General features: G+C 36.5%; 1 protein-coding gene across 1 annotated transcript in view; it reads left to right on the forward strand.

The window, feature by feature from the left end:
* The first annotated feature begins 2,799 nt into the window (after positions 1–2,799).
* The window catches only part of RC3H2 (ring finger and CCCH-type domains 2), a 52,459-nt gene continuing 38,102 nt past the window's right edge, over positions 2,800–17,156 (forward strand). Inside the window, 4 exon segments of the mRNA XM_032308511.1 lie at positions 2,800–3,189; positions 9,801–10,098; positions 12,935–13,052; positions 16,472–16,705. Coding sequence (XP_032164402.1) covers positions 9,868–10,098; positions 12,935–13,052; positions 16,472–16,705 — 583 coding nt within the window. The 5' untranslated portion in view covers positions 2,800–3,189; positions 9,801–9,867.

Raw genomic sequence — 17,156 nt, forward strand, 5'->3', positions numbered from 1 at the left:
TTAGCTATTGGTGTTCTCTTAATTGTTAACTTTTTTCATTTATATTAATGTAATTTTCATTTACCACATGTTGGTAAAAATCCTAACCATCCCTGGAGTTTTATTCTGTATTTCCAGAAATGTGCCAAAAGCAAAACCATGACTGTATGGGTTTTTTTGTGAGCGTAATACTCTGATTGTGTTATGAGCCATTGCTCTCTACTATCCCTGTGTACAAATAACACAAAACTTTTTGTTGTCAAAGCAAAGATTAAAATCTATTGCCTGGCAAATCATACTCTCTAAATGCAGGAACAAAGTAGTTAAGGAAGCCTGACTGGATGCATCTTACTTTCAAGATGTTCTATTTCTCCTCCACTCACCTCAGCTTTATGTAGAATCTCTGCTATACTTAGGTTCTGAAGCCCTTCCACATTTTAAAATGTAATATACTTTGTACCATTTATAAGAATTTCGTGATTGATCCCATGTTGATTGTTATAAATGTTAAATATCCTTTTTGTGAGACTTTTGTGAAAAATATATTCTCTGTAGAATTTTAACTCTTGGAGACACTTCAAAGAATCCAGCTCTCATCTTTGATAAGAAAACCAACTTCATAACCCCCTCCCCCAGCCATGTTAGTGACATTGGACAGGTCACCTCTCTACCAGTTTTTCTTAAATTAATATGTAAAACAGTAACTTTGGACTTGGTAACTTGAAAGATCATTTCCAGGTCCAAAAATCTATGATTTTATACTTAAATCTTCCCGAGGTTCTAAGAACAGAGAAGAGGGGAAAGCAAGAGAGGAGAGTTTTGTGTCTTTATGAATGTTGCTATTTGAGTACTACTTTGGAGACAGAATTTTTCTAAAGTAAATACTGTTTTTTTTTCAATGGAGAACATGCTAGTGCAGCGTTTAAATTTCCTTTCGATTTGATCTATGATTGGCCATGATTGTAGTTATGAAAACATTTCCCTTTCAGAAATAGTTTGTGCTTGAAGTACTTTTCTTATTTTTGCTTTCTAGGATGAAATTTTCTGGGGGAGGGCTAGAGAGGGGAGGGAAGGGTAAAAGAATAGTAATAAACTGTTTTTTTTAGGAATTGGTATCTACTATCCTTGATGTTTGGAAAAAATTATGGTTGAAATATGTTTAAGTTTTATGTGTGCCTTGTAAGATTCTTGTGATATTTTTTGTAAGCACTTTGAGATGTTTGCTTGGGGGAAGGGATGTTTTGTGAAAGTGATGGTTGTTATTTATTTTTATTTATTCCTGTCCAGTAGCAGAGAGTGATCTCAGAACATTCCTAGGACAGTGTGTTTGCATGATGTATATAAACAATTCCAGGAAAATGGAATCTTTTTAAAAATGCAGGTATGGCAAAGTAAATTGTTGAATTTATTCATTTAAAACATTCACTTTTTATGTTTCTGATATGTTGGGGGAAAATGCAACATATTTGAGTTCAGCCTCTTCATTTACTGCATTTATGTATAAAGAGTCTTGGAAAGTTAACTGTTACTTTGGTATAAGAGAAAATTCTTGCTGTTTTTTTGTTGGATGTAACTATTCTATATGTTCACATTTAAAAAAAAAAACCAATAAACTGGAGATGGGAATGGATAACTTTGTGTTATGTCTACATCTGTGAATTTTAAAGAAGGAAACTATTTCTTCTGGCCATTCATTCAGTGAAAGAGTATTTACTGAAGCTTTATAGTATTAGAAGTTAGGTATGCAGAGAAAAATCCCTGCTCTCATGAAAGGTTTATTGTAGTGGAAGGAGAAAAACAGTAAACAAGTAAAATCGGTGTATATCAGATTTTGAAAACGAAGTTGGAGAAAATAAAGCAGGGGTAGAGAGTGCCAGGGAATGGAAATTGGGAGTATAATTTTAACTGTGATGGTCAGGCCACCTGTGAAAAATCTCAGCAGACTGTCATATACACTATCCAGTAGAATAATGTGTATGTGTCTATATATATGTATATTTGAATATATATGAATATATACATATATCTTTACAGTTTATAACTACTTGTTCATATGTCTTTTAATTCATAGTGGATTTACTCTCATACCTACCTCTGTTGGACATCTGGTTTCACATAGGAAAGTGCCTTGAGTTTAAATACAACTCATGGCCATTTTTCTTAGTCTGTGTTTTTCAGTTTCTCAGTAACAGAATATGTAGTATCTGCCTTTTAGGATTATTTTAATGAGTGAATAAATAAAACCAAAATCACTGGTAAAAATGAAATTTTTATTACCTAACACAGAACCTAGCACATGGTAAGCACTTTATAAATGCTAATTCCCTTATTTCTCTGCTTCATCTTAAAAATATATATATAATTTAGGCTTTACAGTTTGCTGTGAAAAATCCTTCAACAAGTATTGAGATATTAATTGAATTTTTATCCTTGTCAGCTTCTGAAGAGTTAGGTTTTCTTTTTAAGAAAGAGATCTGTGTTAGTGCCTGCCAAGCAAATGCTTTCCTTTTCTTTTTTTCTTCTTCTTCTTTTTTTTTTTTAATAGGGAGATTGTTTGGCAAATATGTGGAGGGATTGAGGGAACGGGTCAGTATTTGATTACCGGAGAGAGCATAGAATATAATACAGATATATCAGATCATGCTCAGTGAAGACTACCTTTTCACGAGGGGAGTCAGATTCTGTCTCACATCAGCGTCTGGGAGGCTGACTCAAAGCGCTGATGAAGGTGCAGGGAGTTTCCCATCAACCCTTTCGGCTTGTCTAGGCCTCCTAACAGCACCTCCCACAGTGCTCCGGGGCTCCCTGGTCACGTGACAGGGGTTGTTAGACTCGACCAGAGGGAAGCTGATGCGCAGTCCAGGTGGCGGGGGCTACTACTCTTTCCTTCCACCTCCTTAACTCCCAGTCCTGCGTGATCTCGCGTGAAAGAGGCAGTATCTTCTCGCGAGAGCTAGGTCGGGATCCCTCCAGGACCGCCTCCGTGGAGAGGAGGAGGAGGAGGAGGCGGAGGCGGAGGGAGGAGGAGGAGGCCCCGTCGCGGCCTCCGCCGCCGCCAACGGGGCTGTCCCTATAGCTCCCGATGGAGTTTGAGGTCGTGAAACCGCCGCCGAGCTCTGCCCCGGCGAGACGAGGCGCCTCCGTCTCCGAGCCGCGCCGTCGCGGGGCTCCCGGGAGCGGCCCTTAGCGACCCCGCCCGGGCCCCCACAGGTAGGGCGGGGGCGGGCACGATGCGGCTGGGGCCCTAGCTCGGGTCCCTAAGTCCTCGGCGGTCGGGCGGGAGACTGGTCTCAGCCCCTGGCCTGTGTGCTGTCGTCGCCGGTGCCCCGAGGGTTGGGAACTGAGGCCGCACCTGACACTCGGACCCGGCCCGGAGTCCGGGGCCTGCGGAGGCCCCTCTCTGGTAGGGCTTTTTCAATACCGAGCGCCCGGCGCAAATGGCCACCTCCCTTCAACACCGGCTGAGGAGAAGCCTCTGACCCCTAAGGAACCCACCCAAGCAAAGGCCGGGGTTCTCTCTCCGTTTTCTACACCAGCTGGCGAGAGGGCTTTTGGAGGAGGTCCTCGAAACCAAGCCCTCTCTTAGCTTTTCGGCGTTCTGTCCTGGGGCTCCGCGAGATCCCAGAGCAGGGATGGTGGAGGCGATCCGAGTGGTAAATAGGGACCGCGGCCAAACAATGCCCTGGGAGGGCTTAACCTCCTGGGAGGGAGATGGCCGGACCAGAGTGGTTGCACAGTGAATGTGACGGAGCAATGGCACGAAACACGGCCACGGAATTCTGCTGTGGCTTTTTTCTTTGCCTCTTTCATTTTTCCTTCTTGGGGAAGCCTCTTAAGAAGACTCTTCCACCATCTTAGAAGAATGGTAGAAAGCATCTTTGTTTCTCAGAAGCAGCTCTACTTTTCTCTGCCCTTAGCCTCAGGAAGGGAGAACATGAGAGTAGCTGTCATTTCCATCCTTCTAATCACAGAGGAGTTTAAGATACCGGCAGGTAGAATCTTGACACCGAAATAGTCTCAAGTAATCACTGACATAAAGTAGATGTAATCTCGTGATTCCCAGCCTGTTTTATTTTTAAGTAACCATCTAGGTTCCCTTCTTTTAATTCCTACTCTCTCCTTACCTGGGCCCCTTTTTAATTCCTACTCTCCCCCAAACTGCTAAAGTGCTTAAGTAATCTTTTCTCCATTTTTTGTATTAGTCAAACTATTAAGTTCTAATAGGAGCTTTTGATTAACCTGTGAATGCAGACGTTGCTATGCTACACTGATATGATTTCACCCAAAAGCAAAAAAACAAAATGCTTTAGTTAGCCTGTGCAGCCTTTTTCTAGTTAAATACACAAATTTAGTTAAGGCTTCTTCAAACATTAAGAAAAGTTTATGGATTTTGCTGTTACTACCTTCTTTTATCTATCTAAAAAGCAACACCACTGTTCAAACATTCTTTTCTTTTGCTGTTTACTTCCCCATTAGTTTTTGAAGGAAGAGAGGCCATTAAATCCTGTTAAATTTTTAAATGCTATTTTCGTTAATTTGGAAATTTATGTTTTCCAAATTTTAGAGTTAGGAAAATTGCTAGAAGGACAAAATGTTAAGCATATATTGTTTAGAAAAAGCAGATGTTAAAATTCAAATTGCCTCCTATTATTTGAAGATTGAATTGCAGTCATGTTCATTAGTGGATCCTCTGAGTTATCCCTGATCTGTTATTACTGTTGTGTTGACCTGACATAGAAGACTTATGTCCTTTGTTCATATGTTTTCATTAATTCATGTTCTGCTTTTGTAATTTGCTATATCTTCCAGTCTGAAAAAGCTGACAAAAATTCGTTTAACACAAAATTTTGTGTTCAGAAATAGAACTTTGAAGCTATATGCAGTATTTAAGAATGCTAAATAAACTTACTACAAGGCCTTATTATAATAAGCACTTACTCTTTTGGTTGGACTGCATTGAAGTTTCACTTTCTAGTTATGGAAAAAGGAAGCATGTGGTAAAATAAAGCTAACTGAAAATTAAAAGTAATGTTTTGCATCCAATCTGGTAACTCTCTTAAGTTGCATCTTTATGTTTCTCAGGTTTTCTAGTTTTGTGAAAACTTAAGTGTAGTTGTGACTTTCACCTCAAATTCTTAATAAATATTACTTTTGATTATTGCTTTATAATTTTAAGTACTCTGGAATAGCACTGTCCAATACAAGCCAATAGCCACATGTGGCAGTTGAGCACTTGAAATGTGGCTAGTGTGAGTTGAGATGTGGTATAAATGTAAAATAAAATACACACCAGATTTCAGAGACCTAGTGCAAAAAATAATAATTGAAGCTACCTTAATAATTTTTTACGTTAATTACATGTCAAAATGATATTTTAGATAAATTGGGTTAAATTATATTACTAAAATTATTTTCATGTTTTCCCTTTTTTAATATGACTACTAGAAAACTTTAAATTACTTGTAGCTCACATTGTGTTTCTATTAGACAGCACTGTTTATTTTATTATTGTTATTATTTTTAAAAATTTTATTTATTTCTTTGACAGAGAGAGAATGAGAGCACAAGCAGGGGGAGTGACAGACAGAGGGAGAAGGAGAAGCAGGCTTCCCGCAGAGTCGGGGAGCCCGATGTGGGACTTGATCCCAGGACCTGGGGATCATGACCTGAGACGAAGGCAGTTGCTTAACCAACTGAGCCACCCAGGCGCCCCTAGATAGCACTGTTTAAAACAACACTGCTCTTCTGAGAAATAAATTACCTGAATAAAAGTAAGCACTTGAAAACCAAAAATTTCCTGACATAGTATCATCTTGCAATCAGAGTAATCAAAAGACTAATGACTTTGGTAATATGAAGGATAAAGTTCTCAATTGGCCATTAGTGATAGTCAGAGGTGAGTAAGTTCTGTCTCAAAAATAAGTATTGTTCCTGTCTTGTCATCACTAAAGCAAATCTTTATTGGATATGCTAATTAAAATAGAAAATTATTGTATTTGTGTTATACTGGAAGATGAGAAGTTAAATCTTATACTGATTAAAAAACTGAGTTTATGGGATGCCCAGGTGGCTCAGTCAGTTAACGTCTGTCTGCCTTTGGCTCAGATCATGATCCCAGGATCCTGGGATGGAGTCCCACATTGGGCTCCCCCAACTTTGCGGGGAGCCTGTTTCTCCTTCTCCCTCTGCCTGCGACTCCCCCTGCTTTTGCTCTCTGTCTCTCTCTCACTGACAAATAAATAAATAAAATCTTTAAAAAATAAAAAACTGAGTTCAGTCTCAGCGTGAATTTAAGAAAAAGTTGAGTCTTATACTTTGCTAACTTATACTAAAGTCACTTACAATAGCAGTCTTTAAAACTGTACTTCAGTTCCTTTTCCTCCAGTCCCTTTAGTGTGTTTGAGTGCGGAGTTTTAGAGTTTGTACATTATTTCCATTGGTTTTGTTTGCTGTTCTAATAGGCTAAGGTCTCATTTGTACCTGATGCTTTGAATATAATTTTTGAAGTCTAAACTAATTATTTGTAAGATTTCTGAATTGAGAAGTACTTCTCAGTACTTTTCAGTAGCTTAAATTCCTCACGTAGGTGAACTAAAATGAAAACAATGAATGTCTTAACAGACTTGAGCCCTAATGTTTACATTTTTATGAAGAGAATTGTAAAATACTAGATACTTTCTATTATACAGTAGTGAAAGAATTATAACCTTTATTCTGGCATTTTAAAATCAGATGGCATAGTCCAGAACTGGCTGTATAATGTCATGGTGGACTAATAACAAAAATTGAGTGTACTTAGCTGGTATGCAGTTTGCTCCTAATAAAGCAATGCATAATTTGCATCATATAAGAAAAGCCTATTAATTACTCTTTCTATTTTACAAGTTAGTATTCATAACAGGGAACTTACAGCCTGGAAAATTACTTCAGGAAAATCTTTTTAAGGTCCCACTCTAATGGAATGTTTCTTCTCTTCTCTATATTGCTATTCTTTTTCAATTTTACTAACAATTAACTGAAAGTTACTCAGTTAATTCAAGTAATTTAATTAGAATGGTTTTCCTAAATAGTCTCTTTACGTATTTAGAGTTGTGGGCTTTTTGTTTGTTTTGAGTTTTGGCTATTTAATCCATTTTATCTCACTTTGAGATGTTTTGGGAGTATCTTCAAGTTTGATACTTGACTCTTAACTCTAAGTGTTATTAGCAATTTAGACTTCCATAGAGTCAAATAAGTCACTATGGAATTATTAGTATAAATCTGTAAGTCTTATACATCAGTATATATTCTTTGCTTGCTATGGTTCATGTAGATGATTGTTAAATTATAAAGACAATAAGCTATTTATCATTTTGGGTTATAAAAATACTTCTTAGGTAAATGTTTATGAAGTACCCTTTTTAAAGAAATGAAAGACAAAAAAAAAAAAGAAATGAAAGTCACTTTTGCTATCATGAATTAAAAATTTTGGTGGACTATATAAGCTACTTCTGTGTTTTAGATAAAATTTTATCTCTCTTTATCTTAATTGAGGAATCTACAATTTATTGATAATGGTACTGAAGAAAAAACATTTTAAAAAAATCAAACTTTTCCTTATGACTTATATAAGGAGAATTCAGTACATATTTTCCTGTCAGAAAGTTAGACTCTGACACATAGCAGGAGAATTTGGCAGAATTACTGACAAGTTGTGGCAGAATTTTTCTTTCTTTTTTTTTTTTTTTAAAGGTATTAATTCAGTTTCTACTAGAAGTCAAACTTCTCAAGCATTAATTATATTACAGTATCTGGTGTTTGTAGACCTGGAAACACATGTGGGATATTATAACATAAAACTATTAATTATATTCTGGAGAAGTATGAAACACTTGAAAACTAACAGGTGAAAGAAAATATGAAAGATAGCATTTTTATGTTTAGTTCAAACTTAAAAACAGCTTCTCCCACCCCCTACTCATTTACTAATGTAAAGTATTTCAGGATGATCTTGGAAAATGAAATAAGGATAATTGTTTTCTACTAGTGTCCTGTTACCCAGTGTCTGTGATACCGTAACCCACAAAATTATAGCATTTCCAAACAGGTGGCCGTATGAAAAAAATAGATGCAGTGTCTTGTTTTGATAAATATTGTATCAGTTCAGGTTATTAACTACATTAGGGCTCTCAGTAGTAGATTCAAGATAAAATGCCTTCTTCCTCAGAGGCCTTTTCCTTGTATAATTCTACAACCCGGAAAACTGAACATTTCAAATGTTAAATAGTTTGAAGAAGTGGTATGTTCACCTGTTCAGTGCTCATCTCTGAAGTTGGAAGCAGATTAATCAGGTTTAAGATTGATGGCTTTACTAGATGTGGCAATGTAAGGGTATAAGGTAAAAGGTATAAAATTAGGTATAACTTGCAAGATTTTGCTAGTTTAAAGATATTAGAACTTTACATTAGAACTGTTTGAGGAGAAATTTGTACAGGGTGCTTTTTATATAACAAGCCCTGTGATTTGTTTACCAAGATATTTTTTGAAACCTTAGTTTTTGTTGAACATAGAAGCAAAATAAAGGCTAACAGAATTCTTCATTTGGATGTGGAGATATTGGAGAATCATCAGTTACGTACCTTTTCTGTCTTGAGTATGACTATAGTTTTAAACATCTAATTTCTGTGGAACTAACATATTTGGGTTGGTAAACATTCTTAGGAAATAAAGTAGTGGCTGTTTAATTGCCCTAAATACCTAGATTTCTGTTCACCAGAGAGCCTTTGTCCGACTTATGTAAGTTTTGAATTGGAAAATATAAAAAGTTAAATGTGAAATGTAGTGTTCAAGTTAGGTATCTAAAGATTTCAAGTTAGAGTGCATATAGTTTTGATACCAAATATTTTATTTTATTACAAATCATGGAATAAACATTTTAATCTTAGGAAAAAGAATTTTATTGTTTTTTTTTCCATGTGCTTTTTAATCCTATGTAAAGATAAAAATTTATATTTTGCTTTTTTTTTCTGATTAGAATTATTAGATGAGAATATTGCTTTATTCTTCCCATATCTTGCTCTTTGGACCTGACAATTTGGGGTTGTTTATCTATAGCTCTGTCTTACTAAAAGATGTGTTTTATCAAAAGTATTGTAGGGAACTTCATTCTAGATTTGTAAGACAATTTTTTTCAACTTTAGCACTGTAATTCTGTATCTTAGGGTTAGCACCTTTTTTTTTTCTGACAAACTGCTCTATCATCATCTCAGATAATTTGATTTTCAGTACCTTTGTTAGTAGTCAAATCTTGACCAGAGATTTCCTCTTTCATGAAGCTCCCGAGTCGAACATTGTCTGACTTGGTCATGCAGGTAGCTTGACTCACTATGACACTTGACTCACTATGATATTCTTTAGATCAATAGTTTTCGAAGTCTGGTAACTCCTAGACCATTTCTTAATATGTTTGGGGATAGTAGCTATCCAGAAAACCCCAAGCAGTCCAAAGTAATTTGTATTCTAAAAACGAAACATGCAAAGTTAATCTACTTACTTGATGTGGTCGTTAAGAAAAATACATAAAAGTTTTGAGAGTCCACTGTTAACTTGAGCAACCAATATAAACATGTTTAGTTGAAAAGGACACTATTCAGATATTGTTTCTGGACAAAATTTCAGAAATTTAACAAATTCAGCAAATAGATTTAAAGAAAAAGACATCCAAACCATATAAAATTATTCAGTGTTTTAGGTTTCGAAGCTATGATGGTTGACTTAAGCAGTTAACTCTTAAAAGGTGAATGATGAATACGTTGTTAATTCTTACTTTTGTCCATTTCCAGCTTACAAAACACTACACAGCAAAATAATGATCTGCTAGACTGCTAACCCGAGCATCCAGCTTCCACAATGCCTGTGCAGGCAGCTCAATGGACAGAATTTCTGTCCTGTCCAATCTGCTATAATGAATTTGATGAGAATGTGCACAAACCCATAAGTTTAGGTTGTTCACACACTGTTTGCAAGACCTGCTTGAATAAACTTCACCGAAAAGCTTGTCCTTTTGACCAGACTGCCATCAACACAGACATTGATGTGCTTCCTGTCAACTTCGCACTTCTCCAGTTAGTAGGAGCCCAGGTAAGCTTTCAAGATTTTACTAATTTGGTATATGTAATAATTAGAGAACTTTGTTCATTAAGGGATATGAAGTGTGTCTAGTGATACTTGAGACCGCAAAAATAGTCAGTGTACCTGATGTCATGATTATATTCTGCAAAAGATTTCCTTTAGATAATGTCATATGAATTCCATTATAGTTATGTGTTTGTGTTCAATGCAGTGGTCAAAATTTATGTTTATAAGTGATTTTGGTGGATAAGGAACATTTTTAAATAAGCATATTCATTAGGTGATATGAAAAGAAATATAATCAAAGCTTTGGCTAGATACCAACCAACTAGGACCCTCAAATGGAGGTTTTAGAGTCTTTTTTTTTTTTTTAACTTCACTTCACTTTTAGGATGATATTACAAATGAGAAAATAAGGTCTATTTAGGGATGTATATATAGAAAACCAGTTTCTGGAATATCAGTAACAATTTCTGCACAGTTTTTATGCTCTTGTGTTATAAAATTAATATTTCTTGTTTATAATCTTTTTACTGAATCAGACCAAGACCCTAGACCTATAATAATTTCCATTTAATAAGGGCTTGCTTTATGTTAGGTATGATAGTAAGTATTCAACATCTATTATTACTAATTCTTTCCGTTAGCTCTTCAGATAGTTATTATCCCCATTTTACAGGTGAGGAAGAAGATGAAATTCTGTTCATCATGCACTATATATTAAAGCAAGAAAGTAAGGACTTTTCTGATTGATCACTTCTTGGAAAATTCAGTGAATTAAAAATATTCCATTCTTTTAGTATCTTGATATTTGAAGTTTTTATTTTAAAACCTATTTCTTTCCAGTGTTCATAATCCAGTTAGACACTGTGAAATCAAGATGCATCTATAATCAATAGTAATGTAGTAATTGGCAACAGTTTTTCTTAATGGCATATAAAATAACAGTGCGTTTTGTAAACAGTGGCATCTTAGATCCGTGAATACCATACTCTTGGTAATAATTCTAGCCATCTGCCATTTATTTAACGCCTGCTAAATAGGTCAGGTATTATGTTTTAGGACATTTATAAATGTCCTCTCAGTTGGTCCTTAATCACCTACAGGCCTATACAGTGTGATTTCTGTTACTTTTAAAGCCCCACCTACGACTATCACAGACTTCATTCTTTCTGCTTAAGCTATATTGCTTCCTAGCCAATTGTTAAATTGTTAAAAGTACCTACTGAGGTTTCTGTCTGTCAAATAAATAAATAAAATCTTAAAAAAAAAAAAAAAAAGTACCTACTGAGGGATTTTGTAGCGACTGTTATCTTTTCCTAGAATGTTCGTTATCTCTCCTCTTTCAAGTCTTTATTCAAATGTCATGATTTCCAAGGAAACCTATCCTGACCACCCCTGTTAAAATTGCAGCTCCTATCCAGCACTCCTGATCCCCCTTTCCTTGCCGTGTAATTTTTACTGACCAGTTTCTATCATATTACCTATTTATTTATTATGTTTTTTGATCTACTGGCTCCATCGTCTCTTCATGAGAATGTAAGCTCTACAATGGCAAGAAATTTTAACTGTTTTGCTTACTGATAGATGCCTAATGCCCAAAACTGTGTTTGGAACATGTTAAAGTACTCCATAAATACCAATATTGGTTGGATTAAAATGAATTTTCATAGTGGCAGTATGAAATAGAGATTATTATCTCCATTTTTCATATAGGAAAACCATGAGTTGGAGCACTTAAGTAATTTACTCAGGATCACTCATAGAAGTGGCAGAGCTTTATTTGATGCCCAAGTTTTGACCTTTCATTAAGAATACTGTGTCTTGAGGGTGCCTGGTTGGCTCAGTGGGTTAAAGCCTCTGTCTTTGGCTCCGGTCTTGATCTAGGGTCCTGGGATCAAGCCCCACGTTGGGCCCTCTACTCATCAGGGAGCCTGCTTCCCTTCCTCACTCTCTGCCTACCTCTCTGCCTACTTGTGATCTCTGTCAAATAAATAAATAGAATCTTAAAAAAAAAAAAAAATACTGTGTCTTGGGGTTTCTGGGTGGCTCAGTCAGTTGAGCATCTGACTGTTGATTTTAGCTCAGGTCTTGATCTCAGAGTTGTGAATTCAAGCCCCACACTGAGCTCCATGCTGGGCATGGAGCCTACTTTAAAAAAAAAAAAAAAAATACTGTTTCTTGTGTTGCTTCTATTCTACAGAAAGGGGACAGACCATTATCGATAAATGTAATAAGTAAATTATATAGTGAGAGGGTGCTAAGTACTTTTTTCCTAGTTATTTTGAAATACTTTTTTAAAAGTTACAAAAAATAGTGTAGAGAGCCTGTATAACTTTCTGCAATTTCCCCTAATGTTAGCATCTGTCAAAATTATAATATAGTTATCAAGCTTAAGAAATTTAATATATTTTTTAAAGATTGTATTTATTGATTTGAGAGCAAGAGAGAGACCATGAGGGGGCAGAGAGAGAGGGAGAAGAAGACTCCCTGCTGGGCAGGGAGCCCGATGCGGGACTCAATCCTGGGACTCCAGGATCGTGAGCTGAAGGCAGTTGCTTAACCAACTGAGCCACCCAGGTGCCAAAGAAATTAATATTAATACAATATTAACTACCTGCTGCTTTTTCCATTTATTAATACACTGAAACCCTGCTATTAAGTATGGTCACTTTGGTTCTTGGAAGGCAGTTTGGCTAGGTGTTCGGCTTTAATTTTGCTTAAGCTACTTTGATATATTGTCTCTGTATTATAATTTTATATTCACCAAGATTATTATCAAATATGTAAATAATAGTTCCATGAGCTGGATGAATGTATTTCCTTGGTTTTTCTTTGTTTTTAGGTACCAGATCATCAGTCAATAAAGTTAAGTAATCTAGGTGAGAATAAACACTATGAGGTTGCAAAGAAATGTGTTGAGGATTTGGCACTCTACTTGAAACCACTAAGTGGAGGTAAAGGTAAGTTCCTAAAAAGTCTTTTTACTTGTGAGCAGGATTTGGTAATACATTTACTTTGAAAGACCTAATGTTGATACCTTATTAAATAATTTTGAGTTTTGTTTTGTTTTAAAGATATTTATTTATTTATTTATTTGACAGAGGGAGATCACAAGTAGACAGAAGGAAAGGGAAAAGCAGGCTCCCTGCTGAGCAGAGAGCCAGATGCGGGGCTCAGTCCCAGGACCCTGAGATCATGACCTGAGCTGAAGGCAGATGCTTAACCAACTGAGCCACCCAGGCGCCCCTAATTTTGAGTTTTTAAAAAGTTTGGACAATTCTTGGAAAACTTTCTGATGGAGAACATTATATCATTTTCTGAAAATAACCGGTATTGTTACTATTTTAAGAATTCATCAGACACTACATATTGAGATTTCTACAGTTCCTATTCATTAAAGTAATAGTGCTGTAGCAGAATATTAATTTTGATAAGTTGTACTAAGACAATTTCAGGTATTCATTTAATCATTCATTCAATTTTATTGAGCACTTGCTGTGGTTAGGGTCCCTGCCTTCACAGAGCCCACAGTCTGTTGAGGGAGATAGGCATGTAAGTGCAATAAATTATTTTTAAGTGTTGTGACAGAAACAGAATTCTGTTTTGTTCATCATTGCATATGTAGTGACCCACACATCATAGATGAATCAATTAAGTATTTATTTTATACCTGTCTGTGCTTTGTGCCATTGAATACTGAGGACATAGTGATTTCTTTGAGAAACACCCTATCTGCCTCATTAATTTAGTCATTCATTTATTGAACAGATACCTAACAAGCATGTACTAAGTGCTGGGCAATATTTTTGTATTTGGCTTATATGAATAAAAATGCTTGCCATAGGGCACCTGGGTGGCTCAGTGGGTTAAAGCCTCTGCTTTCAGCTCAGGTCATGATCCCAGGGTCCTGGGATCGAGTCCTGCATCGGGCTCTCTGCTCAGCGGGGAGCCTGCTTCCCCCTCTCTCTCTGCCTGCCTCTCTGCCTACTTGTGATCTCTGTCTGTCAAATAAATGAAATCTTAAAAAAAAAAATGCTTGCCATTAAAAAAAAAAATGCTTGCCATTATAGCACTTACATTTTAGAAAAGGGAAAAAGTATAATAAATGACAAACATAATAAAAATTATTTAGTATGTTACGATTGATAATCATTATGAAAGTAAAAATACATTTAGAGGAATCAGAAATGTCCGGATGAGGGGACAAGGCCAGATTGAAGTTTTACAGAAGGTGCTTTAAGAAGTTAGCTTCTAAACTTGAGATGAAAGAGGTGAGATAGCCATGTAGGTTCTTGGGAAAAGAGTGTTCGAGCAGCAGTAAGGATGGGCACCTGAGTGGCACAGTCAGTTAAGTGTCCGGCTCTTGGTTTTTGGTTCAGGTCATGATCTCCAGGGTTCTGAGATGGAGCCCCATGTGAGCTCTGTGCTCAGCATAGTGTCCGCTTAGGATTCTCTCTCCCTTGTACTGTTTCTCTCTCAAATAAATAAATAAATCTTGAAAGGAAAAAAAAAAAGACTTTTCCAGAGAGGCAGTAGTAAAGTCCCCAAGACATGCCTAGTATCTTCAAAGAACAATAATAGGAGAGTGTGCCTGGAGTAGTGTGTGTTAGGGGGAGAGCAGTAGGACATAGAAAGGAAGTAGTAAGACCAGATAACGTGTAGACTTGCAAGCCATTTTAAAGACTTGAACTTTTACTGCAAGTGAAATTGGGGATTCATTCTAGGGTTTTAAGCAGAGGAGTGACACAATCCTAGGCTCTGTGTAGCTGCTCTGTTGAGAATGCAGTGTAAAAGGGTGAGGGTGAATGTAAAAGGGAACAGGGTATTGGCTTATAGGCTAATGGGCTAAGAATAGCAGTGGAGGGGGCGCCTGGGTGGCTCAGTGGGTTAAAGCCTCTGCCTTCGGCTCAGGTCATGATCCCAGGGTCCTGGGATCGAGCCCCACATCGGGCTCTCTGCTCAGCAGGGAGCCTGCTTCCTCCTCTCTCTCTCTCTCTCTGCCTACCTCTCTGCCTATTTGTGATCTCTGTCTGTCAAATAAATAAATAAAATCTCTAAAAGAAAAAAAAAGAATAGCAGTGGTGGTAGAAGTGAATGGCGTGGATATATTTTGAAGATAGAATCGAGGATTTTCTGAATTATTGTGTGTGGGACGTGAGAGAAAGAGCAGAATCAAAGAAGACTCCTGGGCTTTGGGGTCTGAGCACCTAGAAAAAGGGATTACCATCAGCCTAGACAAGGAATACTGAAGATAGATCAAGTTTGGATGGGAAGATCACCAGTTTTAGTCATGTTATGTTTGGTGTCAAATCTTCATTTGGATGCTATTGAGTAACCAATGGATATGTGTTAAGGAAGGAGGTATAGAAACTATCTTTGGGAGTCCTTAACATACAGGTAGTATTTACAGCAATTAATAAGGTTGGTTAAGATGATGTATGTGGTGAATGTAGATAAAGAAGAAAACAAAAACTGGGTCCTGAGGCCCTTTAACATTAAGAAGTCAGGAAGAAAAGGTTAAATCAGAAGAGAAGACCTGGAATAAAAGGAAAGAAGAAAAACAGGAGGATGGAGTGTTCTGGAAGCCAATTAAAGGAAGTGTTTAAAGGAATTAGGAGGATCATCTGTGTTGAGGGCTGAAGGTGAAATAAGGTAAGGACTGAGAATTGACCATTGACTTAGCAGAGTAGACGTAATTGTCATGAACAGGGAGTTTTGATGAAGTGATAGTAGCAACAACTTGATTGGAATAGGTTTTAAATATTGTGAAGCAAGGAATTTGGAGATAGTGAATATAGACAATACTAGAGAATTGGTACAAAAGAGAAGAAAGAAATGGGGCAGAGTCAGGCAAGGATAGATGAATAAAAAGATTTACTTATTTTTAAGATGGGTGAAGTAACAGCATGCTTGTTTTTAGTGTTTGCTGATGGGAACAGTCAAATAGAAATGTAATGATACAGGAGAGAGGAAAGAATTGCTGGAGCATATCCTCAGGAAAAGGGATTATGATCTAAGAGTTTGCCATTAATTTGTATTTCTAAATGTCATGTATACAATAAAGTTAGAGCTGTTATTAATCATACTTTTGATTAAAGTTTTCATTAATTAACTGGATGGAGAACAGACTAAATAAATCCAAAGTACTCTCTTGAGGGACACATACAATTCAGAGAACAGTATACCTATATAAAATTTGAAGTAACTGCAAATTAGACTCCTGTTACCACAGAATAGTAATAAATAGATTCAGGACACACTTGTTAAAACAGTAGAAGGACTCATTACAAAATATGGCTTCATAGTTAAGTATGGATAACGAAAATTAACTTGTCTTATTTAATTGAAAAAACTTTACTTTGTTTCCTTTCTCTTAAAGGTGTAGCTAGTTTGAACCAGAGTGCACTGAGCCGTCCAATGCAAAGGAAACTGGTGACACTTGTAAACTGTCAACTGGTGGAGGAAGAAGGTCGTGTCAGAGCAATGCGAGCAGCCCGTTCGCTTGGAGAAAGAACTGTAACAGAACTAATATTACAGCACCAGAATCCCCAGCAATTGTCTGCCAACCTGTGGGCTGCTGTCAGGGCTCGAGGATGCCAGTTTCTGGGGCCAGGTAAGATAGATCACTATCTTGTCTCTCTTACTGGCTATCAGGGCAAGAGGATGACAATTTCTAGAGTTAGCTAAGAATCCCCAGACTCAACCCCATCTTTATTTTTACATATCAGTTTTTGTGATCATAATCTATGTGATAGTGCTGTAACATTTTAGAATAAATTTCTCATTTAATATTTAGCAGCCTTAAAAAGAAGTGACACAGATCCACTTTTATAATTTAAAGAACCGAGTTAGAGAGGCCAAAGATTATACAGATAGTAAGTAAAGGAAAAGTAGAAGTTTTTTTTTAATGAAAGAAATTTAAAAATTGTCTTTAAAAATTGGAAAACAGAAATTACAAACAAAAATATAATAAGAACCACTGGGATGATGCCTTCTTAGTCTTTACCATCTGCATTCTATTTAAAAAATCTTAACCTATGCCAAGGTTATGAAAGAAGTACATT

This window comes from Mustela erminea, chromosome 12 (genome assembly GCF_009829155.1).
Source record: "Mustela erminea isolate mMusErm1 chromosome 12, mMusErm1.Pri, whole genome shotgun sequence".
Taxonomy (NCBI): domain Eukaryota; kingdom Metazoa; phylum Chordata; class Mammalia; order Carnivora; family Mustelidae; genus Mustela; species Mustela erminea.